Here is a 22,846-nt window from a genome sequence, read left to right as displayed (position 1 = left end):
GAGCCCCATCGGGGCGGGGCCTCTCAGGCTGGGAGTCCCACAGGGCGGGGCCCGTCGGGGGCGGGACCCTAGAGGGTGTGGCCTCGAGGGGGCGGGTCCCGGGATAGGCTGCGGTCTCTCGGGGGCGGATCCCCATAGGCCGTGGCCTCTCGGGGGCGGGTTCCCATTGGGCGCGGCGTGTCGGGGGCGGGTTCCCATTGGCTGTGGCCTCTAGGGGGCGGATCCCGATAGGGCGTGTGCCGGCCGTCGGGGGGGGGGGGGGCGGAGCCCGAGCCGCCGCCGGGCTTCCCGCTCAGCACCGCGGACAGCGGCGGGGCCGCTCGCACCTCCCCGCCCCGCCCCGCCCCGCCCCGCCCCGCCCCTCCCGGGGACTGGGCCCAAGGAGGACGACCGCAGGGGAGGAGGGAGGAGGGAGGAGGGAGGAGGGAGGAGGGAGGAGGGAAGAAGGAGGAGGGAGGATCTTCCTCGCCCACGTCCCCAGCGTCTCCGCCGGTTTGGCGGCGGCGGCATGTTAAAGGGCTGCCGGTCCCGGTCCCGGCCCGCAGCCTCCGGCCTCCAGCCCCGCCGCCCGCAGCCCGCCGGGGCCGGCGCTCACACCTCTCAGGTCAGGGGCGGCCGACCGGGCCCCGGCGCGGATCCGCGGGCCACGGGGTGGGCGGGGCGCGCGGTGGGAGGGGCCACGGGGTGGGCGGGGCGCGGGGCGGGAGGGGGCACGGGGTGACAGGGGCACGGGCTAGAAAGGGGGCGTGGGGTGACGGGGCATGGGGTGACAGGGCACGGGGTGACAGGGGCACGGGGCGGAAGGGGGCACGGGGTGGGAGGGGCACGGGCTAGAAAGGGGGCGCGGGGTGAGAGGGCACGGGGCGGAAGGGGGCGCGGGACGGGAAGGGATCGTGGGGTGCGAGGGGCGTGGGCTAGAAAGGGGCGAGAGGGACACGGGGCGGAAGGGGGCCCGGGGCGGGAAGGGATCGAGGGGTGCGAGGGGCCTGGGGCAGGAAGGGATCACGGGTGGGAGGGCCGCGGGGAAGGAAGGGGTCGTGGGTGGGAGGGGCGCGGGGCCGAAGGGGCCGCGGGACGAGAGGGCCGGGGCCGGCCACGAAGGGGCCGTGGGCCGGGGAGGGCACCGGGCCGGGAAGGGGCCGCGGGGCGGGTGGGGCGGAGAGCGTCCGCGGTTGGGGGCTAGGAGGCGGGAAGGGGGCGCCGGGGCCGCGGAGGCCGCGGAGGGGAAGGAAGGGCCCGCGGGACGCCAAGGGGAGGGCGGCCTCCGCGTTGCCCTTCCGACGGCTTCCCCGGGCCTGAGCGGAGCCCACGGGAGGGAACCGGGCCGGGGCGCGCCCGAGGACCCGCGCGTGGAGGGCCGGACGAGAAGAGGGGGAGAGGGGAAGGAGGTACGCTGCTTCCGAGGCGGGGGGTCTCGAGGCCGGAGGATCCTCTCTCGACGGAGACCACCGGGAGCTCGTCGCGGGCGGGGGGGCGTGTCCGTCCCAGGGTCGCGCCGCGCTCCCCCGAGCGCTCGGCGCACGCGGCGAGCGCTCGGCGGACGCCGTCGGCCCGCCGTCTCGACCGACCCTCCTCCGAGGACCGGGCCCGGGCTTCTCCAAGCGAGGGCGGGGAGATTCGGGCCCCGGAGAGGCCGAGGCGACGGAAGCGGGACGGGGTGGATCCGGAGGGCGACGGCCCTCCCTCCGGCTATCGGGGGTGCGTCCGCGGGCCCCTTTTGGACCGCCAGCGCCCCGCGGCCGGGGGACGCGGCCGCCGACGCCGTTCGGCCGTGCCTCCCCGGGCGCCCGGCGCAGCGCCCCGCGGCCGACGGCGATCGACGCTCGCGGCGAAGCTCGGGCCGTTGACGGTTCGGGCGCCGGAGGGCCCTCGGGACGGCGGGGGTCCGGAGGGAGGGTCGGGGGGCGGACGGCCCCCGACGACGTACGGCCCCCGCCCGCCTCTTCGGCCTCTCCGTCGAGCGGCTCCGGCGCTCCGCCGCTTGCTCTCTCCGCGGACGGCGGGGGGTCGCCCGAGGGGGGCGGCGACTTGGAGGACGAAGCGAAACGGAACACGGGAGACCCCCGCCGCTGGCCATCCGGTGACTCCCGCGCACCGGGACCGGGGGGAAGGACCGGGTCCCGGGGGCAGGGAGATCGGGGGTGGAGGAGGCGGCGGCGGCGGGGCGCGGAAGAGAGCGGGACGACCGGAGGAGCCCGGGGTAGGGACCGGCGTCGGGCCTCGGCTCGGGGAGACCCTTCCGCTTCCGCCGACCCGCCGGGCCGGGGCTGGGCCGGACCCCCCCCCGCCCCCCCCGCCTCTTCTCCCCGGGGAGGGGCGGCGCCGCGCCTCCGATCCCGCCGCCGGATTCGACCGCCGCCTCCGGAGACGGCGGCGTCGCCCAGATCGCCCGGCTCCCCCATTGAGAGTGGGTGGCTCGCTCCACACGGCCCGGCTTTCGCACTGCGGTCCTGGACCTGGACCAACGGTAGTGGGGATGGGGCGAGGTGGCGGGGGGGGGGGGGGTCTGTCTGCCGGGAAGAGGCGGGACGGGGTTCCGTCCTCGCCCCTGGGAGGAAAGAGAAGACATTTCACCGTTCGTTCCGCTCCCCCAGACCCCTCTGATGTCCGGAAGGGGCGGACGGGAGATCCCGGCTAGCCGAGGCGGGGGGGGGGGGGGGGGGGGCGGTGAGGGGCTGCTGGTTCCTCGGCCCCGGAATCCCCACCCACCCAATCCTCTGCCGACACCCCAGAGAAGCGGCGTGGCCTCGTGGGGAGAGCGCAGCCCTTTGAGTCAGAGGCTCTGGGTTCTAATCCCGGCTCTGCCCGTTACTTGCCGTCGGTGACCTTGGGCGAGTCACAACTCCTCTGTGCCTCAGTTTCCTCGACTGTAAAATGGGGATTAGATCCCGCTTCCTACATAGGCTGCGAGCCCCATGTGGGACAGGGACCGTGTCTGACCGTGTTTAGAACAGTGCTTGGCACGCGGTAAGTACGCCCCCCCCCCCCGCCCCCCGCCCCCAAACAGGCGTATAAAGCGAGGTTGACGGTAGTCAGGACAACCTCATACCAAGATTGGGTCTGCGGCAAAGCGACTCCTGCCTTCCCCGTGCGCTCTCCTCGCCGGCACCTTTTTTCCACTTCCCGAATCGGAAACCAATCCACCCGTCGATGGTATCTATTGGGCGCTCACTGCGTGCTGAGCGCCGTACTATTTGGCGCCCGGGGGGAAGCACGACGTAACGGCGCAACACGGTCGGTGGACACGTTCCCCGTTCCCTACGGGCTTACGGCCGAGGGCAAGGCAGACGTCAATACGGATGCGCGCATCGACGGATACGTACCCGGGTGCCGCGTGGGGCCGCGGGACGGGGGGGGGGGGGGGATAAAGGGAGCAAATCGGGGCGACGCAGAAGGGAGTGGGAGAAGAGGGCCTACTTAGGGAAGGCCTCGCGGAGGAGATGGAGGAGGAAAGCGATGAGGTTACAGATCCCCAGGCAAGTAGCCTTCTGGGGCCCGGGATCCTGCGGTTCGCCGAACGCGGGCGGCACAGCTCGGCCGAGGCGGGGACCCAGAAGGGAAGGACCCCGATGTAGCCGCACGACGTCCTAGAGCTCCTAACGGGGAGGGAAGGCGTCGCAGGCGGAAGAAGGGGCGGATTAAGAACCCGGCGTGCAGGAAGGACGGGCGGGATTCGGCAGTAGGCCCGACACTGGGGTCGAAAGACGGCGAAGACTCGGGGAGCGGCCGATGGTGGTGGTGTATCCGCTGAGGTGAGGGAGTAAAACGGGGGCGGGTGAGCGGGTGGAGGGGGAGAGGTGAGTTTCGTCTTCGGCTCGGTGAACCGCGGGGACCCGCGGAGCGGCCGAGCGGGGAGGTCCCGGCGGCGAGAGGAGCTGTGGGACCGCGGGCGAGACGGGCGATCGGAGCCAGGGGAAGATTCGGGAGGATTCCCCGCGGAGATGCCAGCTGAAGCCTCGTGACCTCTTCCCTCCATCCTGCCTTCTGGAGGGTGTCCCTCGGGTAGAGAGCCCGGGGCAACCGCCCGGCGCGACCGAAGCGAGGAACTTGGAAATCCGGGGAGCCGGATCCCGGGGGCCGGGGGCTCCCCGCCCCCGCCCCCCCACCCCCCCCGCCCCCGCGGCGTTGCCCCGAAGGAGACGAAGAGCCGGAACGGGGTTTGTCATCTTTTAATGACTTGATCTTTGGTGTTTCCCTCGTTAGCAGTCGGACTATCCCCCTCTCCTCCCACCAAAATGCCTCTACGATGAAGTTACAAACAGAAAAGAAATCACATTTTATACTAAAACAAAATTATCGTCAGAGCCTTGATTTCTCCACTAGAAACTACATGTACAGTTCAAGATTTCACATGCAACACCTCACGTCACAGACCGGTACCTCACGCTCTGACCCGGAGCCGCCGCCCCGCTCCTGACCCTGGGGCGGGGCCGCTGACCAGGCTCACGTAATACTGTCGCCCAGAGGTGCCGCCGCCGCGCTGGGGACCCACGGATGGGGCGGGAGTCGTTGCGGGGGGGGGGGGGGGGGGAGGGGGGACCCTGAGCTTTAGATTAAGTGTGTCCCGGCAACCGAGCCTCTGGGGCCGCTCTCCCCCGGCCCCCTCGCCGCCGGCCTCTAACCCCAACTCCACCCGAGCCACGTCCCGGCCCCGCGCTCTCCCCGCTGGGTCGTCCCCCCGTCGCCCCGAGACCGTTCCCGCCGGTGACTCCGGGAGGCCCCCGGGCCCGCTACCTCCCCCCCGTCGGACCCCGGCTTCCGGCTCCCTCCGGACGGACGTGCGGAGGAGAAGCTGGCGACCGGGCCCCGGCTTGGCTCGGGCAGGAGACGCCGGGCAGGGGCTTCCGACGGCCCCCCGGGCCCCGAAGCCGGGGGGCGGGGAGGTCCACGCGCCAACACGCCCCCATATCAAGCCGCTGACCGGTCCCGAGGCCGGAAGACTGCCCTCGAGGTGGCCGAGTGACGGGCACGGGGTCGGAGACGCCTCCCGAGGGAGGCGGGGGCGGGGCCTCCCCGGGGAGCGCGAGGCCGCAGGGTCCGGGGGGCGGAGCCGACGGGGTCACGCGGCGGTCCCCGGGCCCCGTGCGGGGCGAGCGACGGGGTCACGCGACGACGCTTCCCTCTCGGATCCCGGAAGCGAAGAGAGACCCAGCGAGGCTTCACTTTATCGGAAAGGGGGCGGCGGCGGCGGGAGAGAGGGAGGCTGACGTCGACGCTCTCCCTTCCCCCTTACGCTGGGGCACCCGACGGCTCCTCCCCTCCCCCGGTCCGGCCCCCGCGGGGGGGGCGGCGGCTCCTCTGCGCGGACAGTCCCCGGTCAGCCGTGAGGTACAGGTCTCCGCTCGGCGGTACGAGGGAGGCACCAACACACGCATTCGTCTCTACCTGTTGCGCGGCTCTCCGCCGAGGCTCTCGGTGCTGTCGGGAAGGTGGCCGTTATCGGTCGGGTCGCTGTACGCGATCGGTCCCTCAGTGCCTGGGGGGGTCGGGGCCGGGCCGGCGGGGTCTCGCCCGCCGGGCCCGTCCCCGGGGGCTGTCCGCGGGCCCGGGCCCCGCTCTGCCGCCGGCCCGAGCCGGGCGGCCGGCCCGCGCGAGGCGGAGGGCGGCGGGCCGGCCCCGTCGGCGGCCCCGGGCTCCGTGCCCGTCTGGGAGCCGCGGTGGATGCGGTGGCTGACGATGATGTTGTTGCCGAAGCCGCCCATGGAGGCCGTGGTGGTGCTCTGCTCCCGCTGCACCACGGCCGTCATGCCGCCCTCGGCCATGAGCCTCTGGATCCTGCTGAGGGCGTCTTCTCCGCCGGGCCCGTACTCCGGCCCCTCACCTGCGAGGCACGAGACCGACGGGAGGGGGAGGTCAGGGAGGGAGAGCGGCGCTCCCGGGGTCCCCCGGCCACCCGCTCGGAGGGAAGGGAGAGGACCCGGCGGGGGGCGGGGGGGTTGGGGGGGTCCCTCCAGGTAAAGCGGGGCTTTCGACTCGAAGGCCAAACCCTTTCCGTCGCGCGGTTCGCCTCGAGCGCGGAACAGAGCCAAATGCCGGAATGACCCGCGTCCGCCTCTTGGGGGAGACGGGACCCCCGGGGCTGCGGGGGGCCGGTCGTCTGGGACGGGGGCCTCCGGCCCGAGGGCTTCCCTCCCGGGGCGGGCAGAAGATGCCCTCGAATACACCCCCGGCCACGACGGGGTCGTCTCCGCGCCGCTTGCGTCTCCCATCGCTGCTCGGGGCCCACCTCGGGCTCCGTCTTGAAAAACCTCCGCCTCCCCCCGGCCAAGTCCTTCACGCTGCCTTTCAGACTGCCTCTGCTTCCTTCACCGCTCACGCCCTTCCCCCTGCCCGGAGACTGTCTCTCCCCTTCAGCTCTGACAGACCGCATCCTTCCTTCTCCTCCTAGAGAGTCGCCCCCCTGCGGGGGGCGATTCCCCGATCCAGCTCCCCACCTTCCCCGTCAGGCCACCCCAGCGACCTCTTTTACCAATCTGCCGAGTCTGGTCTCGTTCTCGACTAGGGAGTTCTCTTGGACTGGTCTCCCCCAGAAGACCGTAGACTCCTAGGGGGCAGGAATCACCAGGTCTACCCCCGTGGCGTCCTCCACTGCCCGGTTCACTTCCCCGGCTAGGGTCCGGGCTCAATCGACATTGCCGCCGCTGCTGTTGCCCACCGTCTCTTGGCTCCCCGCTGGCTCGGTCAGCGCTCCTTCCTGGGTGTCCTGGGAGCCGTCTGGATTTTTTAATTATTCTCTTCAATAGAGGTTTCTTCCAGTTGAGCTCATGCGGTTTCTTCTCCGCCTCCTCCCCCGTCCAGGTTTCACTGGGCTCCCAGTAGTCTTTAATCGGTGGCCCAGGTAAATCCCGGGAACGGGGCTCTGCCTTCCCCCTCTCCGGCAACGGGGGATTCTGGACAGAGCCGGCTCTCGGGCCTTCCCAATCCCGGGCAGGGAGAGCGGGTCCGTCTTCCACCGGCCGGACTCAGCCTCCCACCCTGGGGCTGGGCGGAAGCGGCCGGGCTTGTCCGGCTCGCGCAGAGACGAGGCTTCGTTCCACATCGGGACGGGGGCGGGACAGAGGAACACCTGACCGAACGCGTTGCACGAGATTAACCGCCAAGTCCTTGGGCGATTCGGCGGGGCCTGTTGAATGCTATCGATTGGTTTTCTCCAAATGCTCCCCGACTTGATTTTTTTGGGGGGGGGGGGTCAACAGCAATTTTTGCGAGAGCTGCATTACTCCGATACCGCCCCAGCCTCTGCTCTCCGCTTTCCTCGTAAGGGAGATTTACACAACCAGGAGGCATCGCGGCCATTTCGGGGTCACCGGGAAATCCCACCGCTCTCCTCATTAATTCACAGTTATTTCTTGCTGAGGCGTCTCCTCTGAGGTCTTGGGGAAGATAAATCTCGCTTCTTCCCAGGCTCCAGGGCAAGGGGGATGCAACCGGTCAGTTTTTTCTGCCGCCCTAAGCTTTCGCCAGATCCCCACACTGACTCGCCCTAAGCTTTCTCCGGATCCCATACCGAGTCCCTTCCTTCTCCGTTCTGGTCCCTTTTCTTTATTCTCCAGCCACTCCTTGCTCGGTTTCCAGGGAGACACTGTTAATTGTGCAGGTGGTACCCACCTCCTCTCCTGGGAACCCCAGAAGGGTGGAATCCTGAAACAGAGTTGGACAAGTGGAGAGGAAAGGGACAGGAGGCCAGGTTCTGGGCCTAGGCTGGTTAGTCCGGAGGACGCTGCCGCTGGGCTCGCAGAGAGCCGTCCCGGGAGCACTGTCCCTAAGACCCTACGCCGGCGGCCTCCTCTTCTCCCTCTCCCCCACCGGGAGAGAGATCCGGGACGCCCCGGTCTCCAATAACCGGCCTTTCCCCGGCTCCGTCCGGGGCCGGGGAGCAGGGCACGGCGGGCGGGCGGGAGGCCCTCCGGCATCTGCGCTTCCGCTGCCGGGCTCTGTGCCTGGCGAATTATCAGCTCCTTAGCACGGGCCGCTTCCCAGAGGCCGGACGGCGGAGTAGGTCGGAGGGCCGGTCCCGGAGGGAGCCGGCTGGGGCTCGGTGCCAGACTAATCCTATCTCAAGAGCTACCTTCTGAGACTCTCCGAGACCTCCCCAACCGTACTCCGGAGGGGGAGAGCGGTCCTCCTGAAAGAGGCGAACCGAGGGGGGGGGGAGAGAGAGAGAGAGAGAGAGAGAGAGAGAGAGAGAGAGAGAGCACCGTGTCCAGGGTCTGGCGGCTCCTAAGCAGAATAGAAGCCCCAGAGGGCCGAGGTCTGGGCAGCCCACACTGGGAGTTTAATCCAGACTTCTGATGGGCGACGACAGTGGTGGGAACAGAAATCCACAAGCCAAGGCTCCCATCTCTCATAGGTCCAATGGGGGCCCAGAGGGAATCGGAAGCAGCGTGGCTCGGTGGAAAGAGCCCGGGCTTGGGTTCTAATCGCGGTTCCACCGCTTGCCAGCTGTGTGACTTTGGGCAAGTCACTTAACTTCTCCGGGCCTCCGTGACCCCATCTGTAAAATGGGGATTAAAACCGTGAGCCCCAGGCGGGACGACCTGATCACCTTGTATCCCCCCGGTGCTCAGAACAGTGCTTTGCACATTGCAAGCGCTTAACGAATACCATTCTTAGTGTTATTATCTTCCACTCCCAGGGGGGCACCGAGATTAGCTTCTATCTAAGCAGGGGCTCTTCCAGAGTCTCCTCAGCCCTAAGAGCTGAAGACCCGGACTCCCTGCACTGCGGCAGGAACGGATCTACCGAGTTGGGGGAGGCTCGCCGGGGAACCCCAGGGGTTGTGCTATTACTGTGGAACCAAAGGTGACCCAGAGGGGCAGAAAAATGCAGGCAGGTGGGGAAAGGGTAACAGCCCTCCGGGGGAAACAAGAGCCTCCTTGCATCATTCATCCTCCGGGTCGCAGTCCGCTCCCTGGAAGTAAAGTGACCTCGACGGGCTCTGCTCTTGGACAGACCGAACCCCCGTCCGCCAGGCAGAGGGAGGTGAGCCCCGTCCACGGCATCTGGCTGAGAAGGTGGCCCCCGGCGGGTGGGACCGCCAACCTCCAGGGCTCCTAATCGCATCTCCACCCGCCCCGTTCAGTCTCTCTGCCTCCCTTCAACTGGAAGGCGGAGGGGAGCTCGCCCAGGGCCCCGACCACTAACGGAGGTCGGGCTCTTGGGGTAGGGCAGACACCTGGGACTCCTCCAGGGGACGGCTCTTCCAGGAAAGCCCAAAGAGAGCTCGACAGATTTGAACCAGGTTTTTACAGGCGAGAGATTGGAAGGGACCCGGGAACCCTCTCGCACTTACGGATGGAAAAAGGCCGGGGAGGGGGCAAGTTGCAGAATCGTAATTTAGTGCCGGCAGAGCGCTCGCCGGATGTTAATTATACCTCAGGGCTGCGGGGAGGGGAGCGTGTGTACACGCCCGTGCACGCGCCGCTATGAATATCCCGGTGTCTGGCGGATACTTTTTGACTGAACCTCCTGCCAACCCTGCCCGGAGGGCAGGAAGGAGCCGGGGAAGGGAGGGAGAAACCGTGAACGGGGATCCCGTCGGGCACAGCGGCGAGAGGCACAACATCCCGTCGGAGGCCCGGGAGAGATTTCCGGGACGGTGTGATGACTGGCCTCCGCTCGGTGGGTCAGAGCACCCGTCGGCAGCCCGGACGGAGAGGAGCTGAAGCTGCCGTCAGAGCCCCGCCAATTCCGAGGGGCTTTTCGAAAACAGATCCGTCATTCGGACGGCTCGGAGGAGAAACGTGGGCAGGCGGGGCCAGCTGTCCTCTTCGGTTCTGCCCGGGTCCCAGCCCCTGGACCGCTTCCCGAGCCTCGAACACCTTGTTTGCCCATCTCCGGGGGTCTTAGCCTCTCTGCAGACAGTGGCGAGGGACAAACAGGAACCAATCCCCACCCTCCCTGTCAGTAACATCCTCCCCTCCTTTCACCTGGCGCTTTTTTTTTTTTTTTTTTTTTTTAAATGGTATTCATTAAGCGCTCTCTCCGTTTCAGGTACCGTTTTAAGCGCTGGCGAAGATACGAGGCGACCGGGTCGGACACGGTCCCCGTCCCCCGTAGGGCTCATAGTCTTAACCCCCAGATGAGGTAACTGAGGCACACGGAAGTGAAGTGACTTGCCCGGGGTCACACAGCGGACAGAGGAAGGAGCCGGGACTAGAACCCAGGTCCTTTGGACTCCCAGGCCCGCGCTCTATCCACTAGACCATGCCGCTTCCCTTCATTGCTGCTGCTCTGTTACGTCTCCGACTCGCTTCTTCGGGGTGAGAGGTATCCCAGTGAGCCACACGGGGACAGGGACAGAGATGCGCCGCTCCTCTCCCCTCCCGGGTGGAAGAGTTGCTGCCTGGCATCTGGCTTGAGGGAAGTTGGTTATTCTTCAGAAGGCCTTCCCTGTCGGAAGTCAGGATTTCTGCTCTCGGGCTAACCGGAAAAGCAGAAAGGCCTCAGGAGCTCCCCGCCCCAAGAGATACAGGCCTCGGCCTTCCCGTCCTCGGCAGCGCCACCTGACCGCCGGGGGGGTCCGACGGGGTGACGGGTGCCCGCTTTGGTTAACCGCCCACCAGGGCGGGCAGGGGAGGGGCCGCCCACCAAGTCGCCGCACGCTGGGGAGGCAACTCCGGAGGCGAGGTGGGGAGGGTTGGACACCACGGGCGGCGGCGGAGAAACGTGACGCGGGGCGGGGCGCGCTCCTCGGCTTCCACCCCTGGCGGAGTCAGCCCGGCCCCTTAACGGCTGAGCTCCTTCGGCTCGGCACAATCTCCGAAGAAACCTGAGACCCCCTCAGAGAAATCCTTCCCAGGACCCAGCGCCTCCTAAATCAACCTCGGCTGGCAACTCCACCCACCTCGAGCCCCCCCGCCTCCAGAGACTCCTGTGCTCCCAGGCTCGGATCTCTTGTCGGATGACTCTCCCTCTCGTGTGCCGGCGTACGTTGAACGCGTTCTTAGAACCCGCCCCTCGCATCCCGCGCCTCCGTACGTTCGCGTATCTCTCTCCGTCTTCTCCGCCAGGGCAGGAATCGTGGCGCCTCCAGACTTCTCTCAGCCTCCCCCAGGGGGCACCCTCATTCTGCCGCTGGCTGAACCCCGGGGCCGAGGGCGGCCGGCTCCTCTCCCCTCTCCGGTCGGGGGGGGGGGGGGGGGGGGGGGAGGGGGAGGGGTCTCACCGGCCCGGCCCCCCGGGGCCACCGAGTCACCCCGCTGCTCGAGGACCTCGAACTCCGAGCGCGGGTCGGGAGGAAAGTCACTCCCCGGGGGCCGCGCCTAGCGCCTCGGGCGAGGCCGCCCACGACGCCGGCCCGTAAAGACGAAGCACGGGGGGCACCTTGCTCTTGGGCGCCGACGGAGTCAAGGCCGAGGAGGGCCGGTGAGTGCGAACAGCCGGTTTAACGCGGTGGTCCGCCCGTCTGCCAGGCCACCGACAGATCCCAGAGGGCCCCGGGCTCCGCTGGGGTTGACTGCTGATTGGTTCTCCAAGTGGTGAGGGTGGTGCAGTGGGAGGCGGATTGGACGGGCTGAGGTTCGGGGAACTCCCGAAGGGGGCACGGGAGGGGGCTGTCACTCCCCCGACTGCGGGCCCCGGGAAGGGGGCGGCGAGAGGGCCACGGACCTCGGGGTCCTCGCCGAGATCGGCCCCGAACTCCGGCAACCAACGGCCCCGCGGCTCTCTGGACGCTCCGAGGCCACCCGCCTTTCAATGCTGGGACGTGCTGGCCGCCCGGACCGGGCCCCCGGGCTGCTGCGTCCTCTGGACTGATGGTTTCCCTTTGGGATGAGGCTCCCCGAGCATCACGGGGGAGAGGGAGGGGACTCGAGACCGTTCCTACTATTGAGCCCGGGAGCCTGGAAGACGCGTCTGTGGCCCCTGCTCTCAACTGAGCCAGGAGGAGAGGAGGGGGTCGGGCGGTGGGCATACCTCTGCAGTGGCGGTCGCTAAACTCCTCACCCCCGAGGGCCCTTCTCCTCTGACACCCTTGCCAACCCTCGCTCGGGAAGACTAGCCTGGGGAGCATTTTTTTTTTTTTTTTTTTTTTACGGTTTCCGTCAAGCGCTTACTATGTGTCAAACACCGTTCTGAGCGCTAGGGAAGGTACAAGTTGATGAGATCGGACCCAGTCCCTGTCCTGCACGGCGGGGCTCACAGTCTAAGCGGGAGGGAGGACGGGGCTCCCCATTTTACGGTTGAGGAAACTGAGGCGCAGAGAAGTGACGTGCCCGAGGTCACGCGGCAAGCGATCGGTAGAGCCGGTATTAGAACCCGGGTGTCCTTCTGACTCCCAGGCCCGCGCTCCCTCCCCCAGGCCGCGCCGCTTCTGGGGGCGCCTCGGGAAGTGAGAGGGATGCACCTCTGACCCACTCCCCAGTCCCCCGGCAACCCCGGCCTTCAGCGAGGTCGGAACCCGGAAAAGCTCTGGGCGCCAGCCCAGAGCCGAGTCAAGAGGAGTCGAGGCACACAGACCCACCCAGCAGAGGGGCCCGGGGCAGAGCAGAGCGCCATCTTGGACATGCTGAGAGACGCCCCCGGGGAAGGCCGCGCCGGAGGGAGCCAAGCCGCCAGGGCAAGAAGTTCTTGGGCCGCTTGGGATCCCGGGTGAGATCGGTCCCCCCCCCCGCCGACCCCAGCGGCCCCGGGCGGCTCGGCCGGGGAGGAGTGACCGCCCCTCGGCCCCGGTGCCGTTCGGCTCCTACCTTCGCCGGCCCCAGAGGAGGCCGCCCCCGGCTCCTGCACCTCCCTCTCCGTCTGCGTCTCTGCATTCTGCAGCTGGGGTGCCAGAGTCTGGGTGCCCTGGGACGTCACCGAGGTGGTGGGGTTCCGGGGCTGCAGGCCAATGGCATTCATCAGGCCCATGTCCCTATCCGTCCTCCACGTGGCTCTGCTGGTTCTGGATGGAGAGAGACAAGCTCAAGTCAGGCCAGGCCTCAGGAGAGCTCCCTCTTCCCGGCGCGGGGCTACGCCGAGAGGCCGATCCCCAATCCCAACCTTCCGGACTCTTCGGCTCTCCGGGTCTGCCCCAGCGGCAGAGCGGGGGTGGGGACGAAGGGGACTGAGGAGGCTCGGGGGAGCGATTCCCAGTTCTGCCGCTCTGGGGATTAACCCCTCTGAATTCTAGAGGAAACCCGCGCTCCATCTCCCTGTCCGTCGCGGCTGACGGGAAGGGACAGCACATCCACCGATTCTCTGACAGGGCCACCGGGTCCAGCGTTGGCGTCCGGACCTCCCGCCGCCAGCCCAGCTTCTGTGTTCTTCTCATTAAGAACAAGCGGCTTTGCTAGAGACCAGTGAAGCCGGAAGAGTTGAAGGTGCAAACCTGGCAGCTGGATGATTTACAGGCTCCAAGGGAAGAGAAGAGGAGAAAGCAGTCCTACGATCTATTTCGCGATCCGGCCCTTGGGCCGTTGGCTGGACTGACTCTATTTGGAGTCTCCCCTGGTTCCTAAGAGTCCTGATAGGTGGCCCTCGTGGGGGAAGCTTCGAGCTCTCTCGAGCCCGCGTTCGGTCTCAGGCTCGGGCCCGGGGAGTGAAGAGGAGGCCACCCTGAAGAACGGTAGTGTCTCCCGGACCCCGGAAGTGGCACGGGGGGGCGGGGGGGGGGGTGGGCCGTCGGGAACCCTGAGACTCGAGGATTTGAGGGTCCACAGGGAGCCTTAGTTCCTCTTCCCGGGCACTCCGCGGGGACCCCTTTCCAGCGCTCTTCGGTTTCTGCCGGAAAGAGCAACTGCCTTGGGTCCACCAAACCAGGCACGGCAATGACTGTTTAAGCATTTACGCAGCAATTTATGTTTTCAGAGTGCCCGTGCAATCGTTAGTTAATCAAGCAATTAAAATGATTAGCACCAGTTCGCCGCCCTCGGTTGGCCCCGGAGCGGCTCGGGAGGGTCACGGCCCCGGGGGAATCGCCGGTCTCCCCCGGGCCGCATGCACGCCGCCCCGCCCGCTCCCCCCTCCCCCCACCTCGTTCCTCCGGTGCCCTCGCTTCGTCTGCGCTGTGATTCGCATTCTCGTTCCCTAGCTTCCTGCCCTCCGTCCGGGAGCAACAGCGGCGGCTTCCAGAGTCAGGCTCCTGTACGTTCGTAGCACGGGGGCCGTAAGACGATTCCTCACCCTCCTCACTTGAGGTTGCCTGCACCGTGTCCCGGGTGCCAACGGGCGGTCTGACCAGCCAGCCCAGGGATGCCGGAAGACAGAGCACTTCAAGGAAATGCTCGGGGGGGGGGGGGGCAGACGGGGCACAAGCTGTTGCGGTCGGCTACTCCTATCCTATCCCCCGAGCACTTACCCTGGTCTCTCACCGCTCCTGCCGTTGGAATGGACGGTGAAGACTGTCTCATTCAGCTGGTCCCAAAAGTACTCAACACCAGAGTTTAAGGCCCTGAAAGGCAGAGTGGGGAGTGATGGGGTTAGAGGCAAGGGATCTTGGGGAAAAAATGAGGATTCTGCCTTCCCCTGTACTGGTTTCCCTGGTGGCTCGGGCCCGGGCCCGGCCAACGGGTTTCGCTCACGGAGCCAGGACCCTGAGCGGGTCGGAAGAGCCGTGATTAGGCCCAGCGGGCGGGAGGTTGGTGCCGAAAGGAGATGGAACGTCCAAGTCCGACCTCTAAGAACCAGTGAGGCGGACTGAGGTGCCGGAGCTCGTTCCCCGGGCCGGTCTCGGGCGGAATCCAGAGTCGCTGAAGTCAGAGCCGTTGAGGCCAGTGCCTGGGGCAAGGGAGGAGAGCGGGCCGTCCCCCAGAATCTCTTGGTCTCCCCACGCTCCGCCAACTGAGCCGCGTCCTCATTGCCGGGGCCGAAGGAGAGCTTCTTAAAAGGGCAGGACGACACAAGTCCGGCTCCCAAACAAAGGCGCTCTGACTAAAAGATGCTCTCTTCTCTTCCCTTTCCAGTTCACGATCGCTGATCCCAACCTGTCTGCCCGGCTCCCGACCCAGTCTCCGGGGGTGCCTCCAGTCTCTACGGATTCCTTTCCCTGCAGTCCTGCTCGCTCGACGGGGCTGTGCCCGCCTGATCTCTGAGCCTGGCACCACCTGCCCACGTGGGATCACACTCGACAAATCCATCCCGGGCCTCCAGCATACGGGCCAGTGTTCCGAGATCCACCTCTCGGTTCTCGTGAGCACGACGGGATTCTTCACAGCTCGCGTGCGGCACGGCCCCGCGGGGCCCTCCGGGAGGTGCGGCTACCTGGGCGGGCGGCCCGGCCCGGCCGCTTTGACTTCCGGGAGGAGAGAAAAACCCGTCTTCGCCGGGTCATTCATCCCGCCGACTATTCCTTCGTAGAGGGCCGCGGCCGAACGACGCGAAGCCGACTGAGGAGCGGCAGGGCCGAGCAGAAAGGACACGGGCCTGGGGGCCCGAGGATCTGGGTTCTAATGCCCACTCTGCCGCCTGCCTGCTGTGTGACCTTGGGCAATTCACTTAACCTGCCCGGGCCTCAGTTGTCTCATCTGGAAAATGGGGATCCGAAACCCGTTCTTCCTCCCACGTAAGGGGTAAGCGCCACGTGGAACCCGGACTGTGTCCAACCTGATCGACCTGTATCTTCCCCGGGGCTCAGAACAGTGCTTGACACACAGTAAGCGCTTAACAAATACAATGATGATAATAACGGTAATAATAGTCGCCCTTCACCCAGGCCAGGCAGAGAGGGGTGGTGGTTCCCTAGAGCCTCACAGGGAGCTTCCAGCTACCCTCGCCTGTTCCTCCTACTGCGGTCGGGTCGGGACGCCTTGCTGCGAGACCGACTCTCCGAGCAACCGGTCAGTGCTATTTACTGAGCGCTTACTGTGTGCAGAGCGCCGTATTAAGCGCCTGGGAGAGTACAACGTGACCGAGTTGGTAGACACGTTCCCTGCCCACGGTCTAGAGAGGGAGCTCTCTTTCTCTGGGGTCCTTCATAAAGGGTCAGGGTCAGCCTGGCCGGAGACACGCAACTGTACGGGCTTTGGAGTCAGGGCTCATGAGTTCGAATCCCAGCTCTGCCACTTGTCGGCTGTGTGACTGTGGGCAAGTCACTTAACTTCTCTGTGCCTCAGTTTTCCCTCATCTGTAAAATGGGGATTAAGACTGGGAGCCCCACGTGGGACGACCTGATTCCCCTGTGTTTACCCCAGCGCTTAGAACGGTGCTCGGCACATAGTAAGCGCTTAACAAATACCAACATTATTATTATTATTATTATTATTATTAACTGTACTGGGGTAAGGGCCTGGGGGCAGCAGGGCCTAGTGGAGAGAGCACAGGGCCGGGCGTGTCGGCAGACTGGGTTTCCAATCTCGCTCGCTATGCGATTTGGGGCACGTCTGTGCCTCGGTTAACCTCGTCTATAAAATGGGACGAGAAACCTGTTCTCCTTCCCCCTTAGAGCGGGAGACCCGTGTGGGATCCGACCGCGTTGTATCTACCTCAGTGCTCAGCACAGCGTGAGCCCTTAAACTATCACAGTTACCGTGATGATGATGATGATGATTACTCAGAGGCCTCACAAAAGCGGGCTGTCATCACATTTTCTGCTGAACTAATCCTGGCTGTATTAAACCCCACGTGAAACCAGCTGCCTCGGCGCTGCCGCTTTACAAACTCGTCAGAATTTATTGACAGATGGCAACCCAGGGCTCGGGCGCCTGCCAGCAACTCCTCTGTACTTCTCGGCGGCTAGAGCTGTAGTGGAAGCAAACCGTTCACACCGAACCTACAACGCAATCGCATTCCCTGCGACAAGGAGCCTTCCCGTCACGGAGCGCGGGCCTCCTGGTGCATCTTTCCCGAGGGTGGAGGGTGAGAGAGGCGCTGGCTGCCAGAGGGTCCCCCCTCACGCACTGCCAATCTGGCCCGTGTGAGTCACTGGCTCGGCAATGTGCAGCTAGCTCGAAGTGGAGGGTTCAGCCACCGTGGGCGGAGGGAGTCTCACCCACGTCCGCTGGGGGGCCGGAACGACCCTCAGCCTTCCCACCCTCGCCGGAGAGCGACGCCCCCCCCCCCCCCCCCCTTCCGTGGACCAGCCCGGCGCCACGGTCCGGCCGGGACTCCAGGCGCTTCTCCCGAGAGGGTCGGGCGGATCGCATCCTCTCCTCCGGCTCTGCGGTTCCTGCCGTCCCCGGAGTCCCGGTGTCACCAACGGGTCACTTCCCCCTTCCGTGCCTCAACCTCCCAACCCATCGGAGCTCGAAAGGAGGCTCTCTTGTCGCTCCCTCAGAACGCGAAGGCGGATGAGTCAACGTCTGTGCCTCTGAAGGAAGTTAGATAACAGACAAGAGGGTGACGAGGGGCGGAAGGTCCACTTCTTCTCCAAGCCTGCTTCCTGGCCTTCCCCGTCGCCAAGAGGGGGGATCGATTCCGTTCGCACCCAACACCCGGCTTCAGACGCGGGGCTCGGACGGGGGCGCCTGTCCAGCCGGGCTCGGGCCGCCAGGCTTCCGGCGAGGGCTTCGGCCTCCCTCCGTCCACACCACCGTATCGCCCGAGGGTCTCGGCTCCGCCTACTCGACTGGCCGCAGAGCAGCCACCGATCGCTCTGAGAACGGCTTCCGATTTCCTTTACAACCCAAGGAGGCCCTTTGCCCCTCATTTCCCAGTTATCCAAGCCTCTCTTCTGCCCCAGCATCTGGTCTCCCGTCACACCGTCACAGCTGCCTCTCTCCCCCGTCACCCCGTCAGAGCTGCCTCACCCCGGGTAGGAGAGGATGGGAGGGGGGCGGCCGACGAACGAGTGTATCCCCTCAGCAGGCTCGTCCCCAGAGCCCGGGGACGCTTCCTGACAGGCTTGGGGTGGCGTTCTCCAGGTGTGCTCCTCGCAAAGCAGGGGTAGCAAAGAAGGTCCTAGGGAGACCCCTCCTAACCGACCCTACGGTGGGCCTGGCGGGGAGCGCCTCGGTTGTAGGAACCCGCTGTGGCCGGCTAGCGAAGACGCTGCGGCTTCAGGGAGAGTACTACGCCTCTTCCCGACTCGGGGGGATGAAGGGGAGAGGCGAATGGAAATTTGGATGAGCTCCTCCTCTCCACTTCCAGCTCCTGACAACCACAGTGAAGCGCTGTCCGGTTCTTCTAGTGACCACTGGGCCGTATCAACCTACAGTGGAGAGTGTGACACAACCGGTTGAGAGCGGTGGCTGCGGGAAGGGAATACAAGGGGATCCGTTCCCCTTCCGGGGTAGTACAGACACGCCCCTCGGGAAGGGTGGCACCGGGGGCAGGGGCCGTGGCACACCCGGACCCTCGGTTACCGGCCCGGGTTCGAAAGGCCTGTCTTTTCCGGCTGCCTTGCCGGGTTTATCGCAGAAGGGCGGGCCTCCGGGATTCAGGGTTTCCTACTCCAATGTGGCTATCTCTGGGGGTGCCGGCTGGGCTGGTAGCTTTGGGACGGGGAGGGGGGGTGGAAGGAAGGGAGAAATGGAGAAGAGGAGAGGGCAGGTCTATCTCCAGAGCGCACTACTCGGGGAAGGACTGGGCTGCCAGCCATGCGAACAGCTCCGGATGGTGGCTGCGAGCAGCTATTCTGGGCTGGCATGTCACACCGTTTCTGTGGCAGTATTAAGGCTGAGAAGGACGTGTCTATAGCGGCTGGAGGGCCAAGAGGAGGTTGGTTGAAGGGTTCCTTCCCCCTTGGTTGGGTAGTGGGGGGGTCGGGGGGGGGGGAGAGTGAAGAGGGGGAGGCTGGGCTTCATGGTTTCCAGTTGCCGTACCCAACCCAACCCCTGCCTTCACTTGCCACTTCTCGTTCTGGAGAAATTCTTCCCTCTGGATATCAGACCACCTCTATGAAGCCAAAGGGAAATTCCTGATCGTTCCCACCGGCCAGGGACACGAAGGCCCGGGTAACCCTCCGCCCCATTTTGAGGGCTGCGATCGGGAGGCAGCAACAGTGGGGGTGGCGGGAGAGGGAAGAGGGCCGGGACTCAGAGGAGCAAGTGAGGAGCCAACCCTTGCTACGATCTGGACGGAGACGGAGGGTGCCGGCCCTGAGACACACGCAGTGGCCTTATTCCGGCTGCCCGATACCTCCGCCCTTCGGAACCGATGGGCGACCCGCCACCGTCACGCAAACGGCCCCGTTGTTTAGCTTAATCTCAAACGGCTGCCCGGGAGAGACAGAAGAATCCGGCCGGTTCCACGTCTTGAAACGCTGACCCGTTGGCACAGAAGGGAGAGATCTGTGAGGAGCCCTAGCTTGTCCAATTTACATCCTGCCATCACTTCCCCAGGGGAAGTGCTAAATACCTGGAAGACAGCTGGCTTTCCAGAAAAGAGAGCTGCGTTGACACTTGGGAAAGCTGGCTCTGTCACTGACTCCCTGAGCCATCTAACCTCGCTGGGCTTCAAAGTGTATCCTGGTAGGAAAGAGAGACAATCTTCCCGGCTAAAGAACGCGAAGGCCAGAGAGACCCCCCCCCCCCCCCCCCCACACCGTTTGAGATTGAGAGATGTCACCCCAGGCGGCTCCGGACACGGGCACGGTCTGGGTCACCACTGAGAAGACGGCAAAAATTCAAGTTCACCCAGACGTTCACGGGTCCTCCGAGCGATCACGAGAACACTTAACAAAAACTGCCCTAGGACGCTGGGTCAGACGGACGGCCCATCCAGGCTGGGATGCTTCAAGAACCCGTGCGAAGGCGCGGGCTCCTCTTCCACCCGCGGATAACATCCGCTCCCTTAAAACTCAGGGGTCACGTTCCCGACGGACCCCACTTTCAGGAAAACTCGCATCGGGATGTGTGGGCCTCCGCCGGTGCCCCACACAGGTGCCAAAACCTTCCTTCCGACGATGCCACGCGTTATGTTCTGTTCGGACGGCCGTGCGACGCTGGAAGGGCGGTCCCCCGATGCCCTAATGGCTTGCTATCCAAAATGTGAGAACGGAATACGCGACGGAAGAATCAAGGGCATTTTTGGCCTGCCCGGCTCCCTGCGGGAACGGATACCACGCGTTTACCTCCCGCTGTGTGAAACGTTTCCTTCGGTTGGCTCGGACCCTACCGTCTCCAGGTTTCCCCGAACGCCACCTTGCCCGTGACGGTGGGATTTGGCGATGAACTGCTCCTCGTTCACCTCATCTGCCCCCCTCGTGATCCGAGTCCTCTCTGCCTTTGTCTTCGTCGGATAAAAAGCCCTAATCTTTTCCGTCTCTACCCATCCCAAGGCCTTCCACCCCTCTGATTATCTTGGTTGGGACGGTTCGAGCCCGTTCTGACTCCGGAGGGAGGGCGGGGACGGCAGGGGTTTCTCTTAACGTCCCAGTGACTCACCCAGAGTGTGTAGGCTTGGGGTTCAGACGTACAAGTCTTTGTGTGGCAGTGACAGCCTGAAAGGCTCAGAAGTTTTCCTGTTCAGGAAAGCCAGGAGCAGAGCTCTCTTGCCTCTGGAGGAAGGACCTTCAAGATGACCGGAGGGCAGCACCCGTGGGATGGCCGGAAACTCTCCGCCCTCACGCGGTTCCTGTGGTGTCGTGGGGAGTCGGCGAGTGGCAGAGAAGGTCAGACCCCCCGGCGATAACCAGAGCTGTGGGGGTGCTGTTACGTGGGCAGGATAACGGAACTAACCGCTCATTTTACATAACCGTTAGGTTCATCTTAAACACATGGCAGGTGGCAACCTTCCCTGCACAGAACTCAGCCCCTAGCCAGGTACTCCAGTAGCAAGCCACTAGTATCCTAAGTTTCAAAAGCGCATCACGAGGCGGCGAATACCGCTCCCACGACGACTAGGGAAGAGGCACTTCGGAGTAGGCGGGTTCCCCGTCCCGGAATCAAGCGGCCCCAAGATGTAGGGGGCAAGGCCGGCACACCCAGCAGATGAACACGTGCCCTCTGAGCATCGGGTTCAACCCTGGAATCCCCACATATCAGGGAAGTTGAGAACAAGTCATATTCAGAAAAACTGCCTTGGCCGACCCTCTCTCCTAGGCCCCAGGAGCTAACTGGATCAAACAGGAGTAAGACCACCTGACTGGGAAGAAGCTGCTGCAATTGAGGAAAGGATGGAAACCGTTCTTTCCCAGGGAGGGCTCTCGGAACTGGGGGACAGGGAGCATCCGGGCAGGATGCCGCTGGCAATCGATATATCTTAGGACGGAAACAAGATTCCCAAGTCACGGCGGAGCCGATGCAGTTTAAGGTGGCAGGGACGGTGTCGGTCTCTGAGGCAGTCAGCTAGTCTTGGCTTTAGGACCGACCAGATTGGTGGGTGGGCACCGGTGACCAAGTCAAGCCCAAGGATGCAGACTGGGACAGACTTAAAAGAGAGGGAGGCTGTGCCTGGGAACCCCGCAGACCCAGCGGAGGTGATACAGGTAAGACTGGGGGTATTTTAGAGTACGACAAATGGCCCGGCCCACTTGAGGAAGAGAGGATAGTCCAGTGACTTGATTCTCACCCACTGAGCACGCCCACTCCTTATCTCTCCACATGTGGAGCCCACACTGACTCCAAGATGAAAGTGGAGCAGAATGAGGAGCCTGGTTAGTAATGCCTGTTTAACACCCTCCTGATAATTAGGTTCTCGGTCCCCACGGTGAAAACAAAAGGAAAATCTATTCTCCCCCTCTCCCAGCAGAGCATGCAGGGATTTTTCCTACTCTGATTAACGATGCCGCTCTCAAAACGTCCTTCGAAAGGGTTACCCTCCGAAGAAAAAAGTTGGGCCGTGGGGTGAGCAAAGGGAGATGTGACCGGCAGATTAACCGTCTTATGTCGAGACTCAATTGCACTTTTACAAGCTAGATTGGCTCAGGCACAGCTGGGAGACCTGACCGTTCCAACTGGGCTGGAGACACACTGGATCTCTCTCACGGCCTGGATCGGAATTTCCGCAGGGTCTCTACGTGCCATTTCTCTTCGTTGGTCTCATTCAGTCTTCTGTACGCTGAAGAGTCCTAAAGAGCCTGGGTCAACTGATGGGAACCCAACTTTACCTCTATCAGGGGCCATCAATCTGGGTAGGAAGGGCACTCCCAAAATTCCCCTAAATGGAAATGCCCCTCATTGTGCTCATCATCAATATGGCACCTACTACTCCGGTGGTCTTGCTGCCCTGTAAGTTGATTCCCCTCAGGTTGTGCCGCTGGATCCGGTGAAGGGATGCATTACAGGCAGACTGGCTTTTAACCCACTAGCACCTGGCAGTGTACCCTGGAGGGGCGGTGGGGTTAAGCTGCTTCTTTGCTGGACCTGAGAACAGACTGCCTGGACCATCTACGGTGTAACACAAAGAAGGGCCCATCTAGATGTCCAGTTATTTAACGAAGATGATCATAAGGGCCTCCTTTTACGAAGACTCTGAAACAGCTCGGAAAATCCCTCCTACAGTAGTTTCAGGGTTTAGAGCCTGAGCCCCGGGAGATAGGGAAGCTCTCGGTCTGCACGTTCAAGCCCAGCGACTTCAAGGCCTCCCCTTTCCCCTGACCAACTCGCTCCTTTGCCAGCACGATGCCTCGAAAGGAGAGAGCCTCAACCCAGAGCCTCAGCCGGGAGCCAACGGTGGACTTGTTTCGGCCACAGAAAATCAATGGATGGCCGCTTTGGACTTTTACAAACTTCCAATATTCCTCTTTTTATTTCAAGGACTGTGTGATCTGATAGAGATTCCATAGATTGCGAGGCCCGTGTGGGACAGGCATTGTTTCTGATCTGATTATCTTGCATCGACCTCCAGTGCTTGGAACCTGCTACACTAGTCATATTATATTGTTCAATTAAGGTCCATGGGATGTGTGTGTGTGTGTGTGTATGTGAGAACATTAAATAGGTTGTTTTGAACACTCACACACACAAATATGTGAATATAAGTATACACACACACACACACACATATATATATATATATATATATACACTAATATATGACACATACACAC

General features: G+C 64.2%; 1 protein-coding gene across 1 annotated transcript in view; it reads right to left on the bottom strand.

Annotated features, from left to right (window-relative positions):
- Nucleotides 1–830: 830 nt before the first annotated feature.
- AMBRA1 (autophagy and beclin 1 regulator 1) overlaps nucleotides 831–22,846 on the bottom strand; it is a 171,499-nt gene continuing 149,483 nt past the window's right edge. Inside the window, 6 exon segments of the mRNA XM_029059290.1 lie at nucleotides 831–914; nucleotides 1,569–2,027; nucleotides 3,467–3,596; nucleotides 5,386–5,821; nucleotides 12,690–12,883; nucleotides 14,279–14,371. Of these exon segments, the coding sequence (XP_028915123.1) occupies nucleotides 831–914; nucleotides 1,569–2,027; nucleotides 3,467–3,596; nucleotides 5,386–5,821; nucleotides 12,690–12,883; nucleotides 14,279–14,371 (1,396 nt within the window).

The sequence above is a fragment of the Ornithorhynchus anatinus genome, chromosome 3 (assembly GCF_004115215.2).
Source record: "Ornithorhynchus anatinus isolate Pmale09 chromosome 3, mOrnAna1.pri.v4, whole genome shotgun sequence".
Lineage (NCBI taxonomy): Eukaryota > Metazoa > Chordata > Mammalia > Monotremata > Ornithorhynchidae > Ornithorhynchus > Ornithorhynchus anatinus.
The sequence above is the reverse complement of the archived record's forward strand: the minus strand, read 5'-3'. Positions and strand labels throughout refer to the sequence as shown.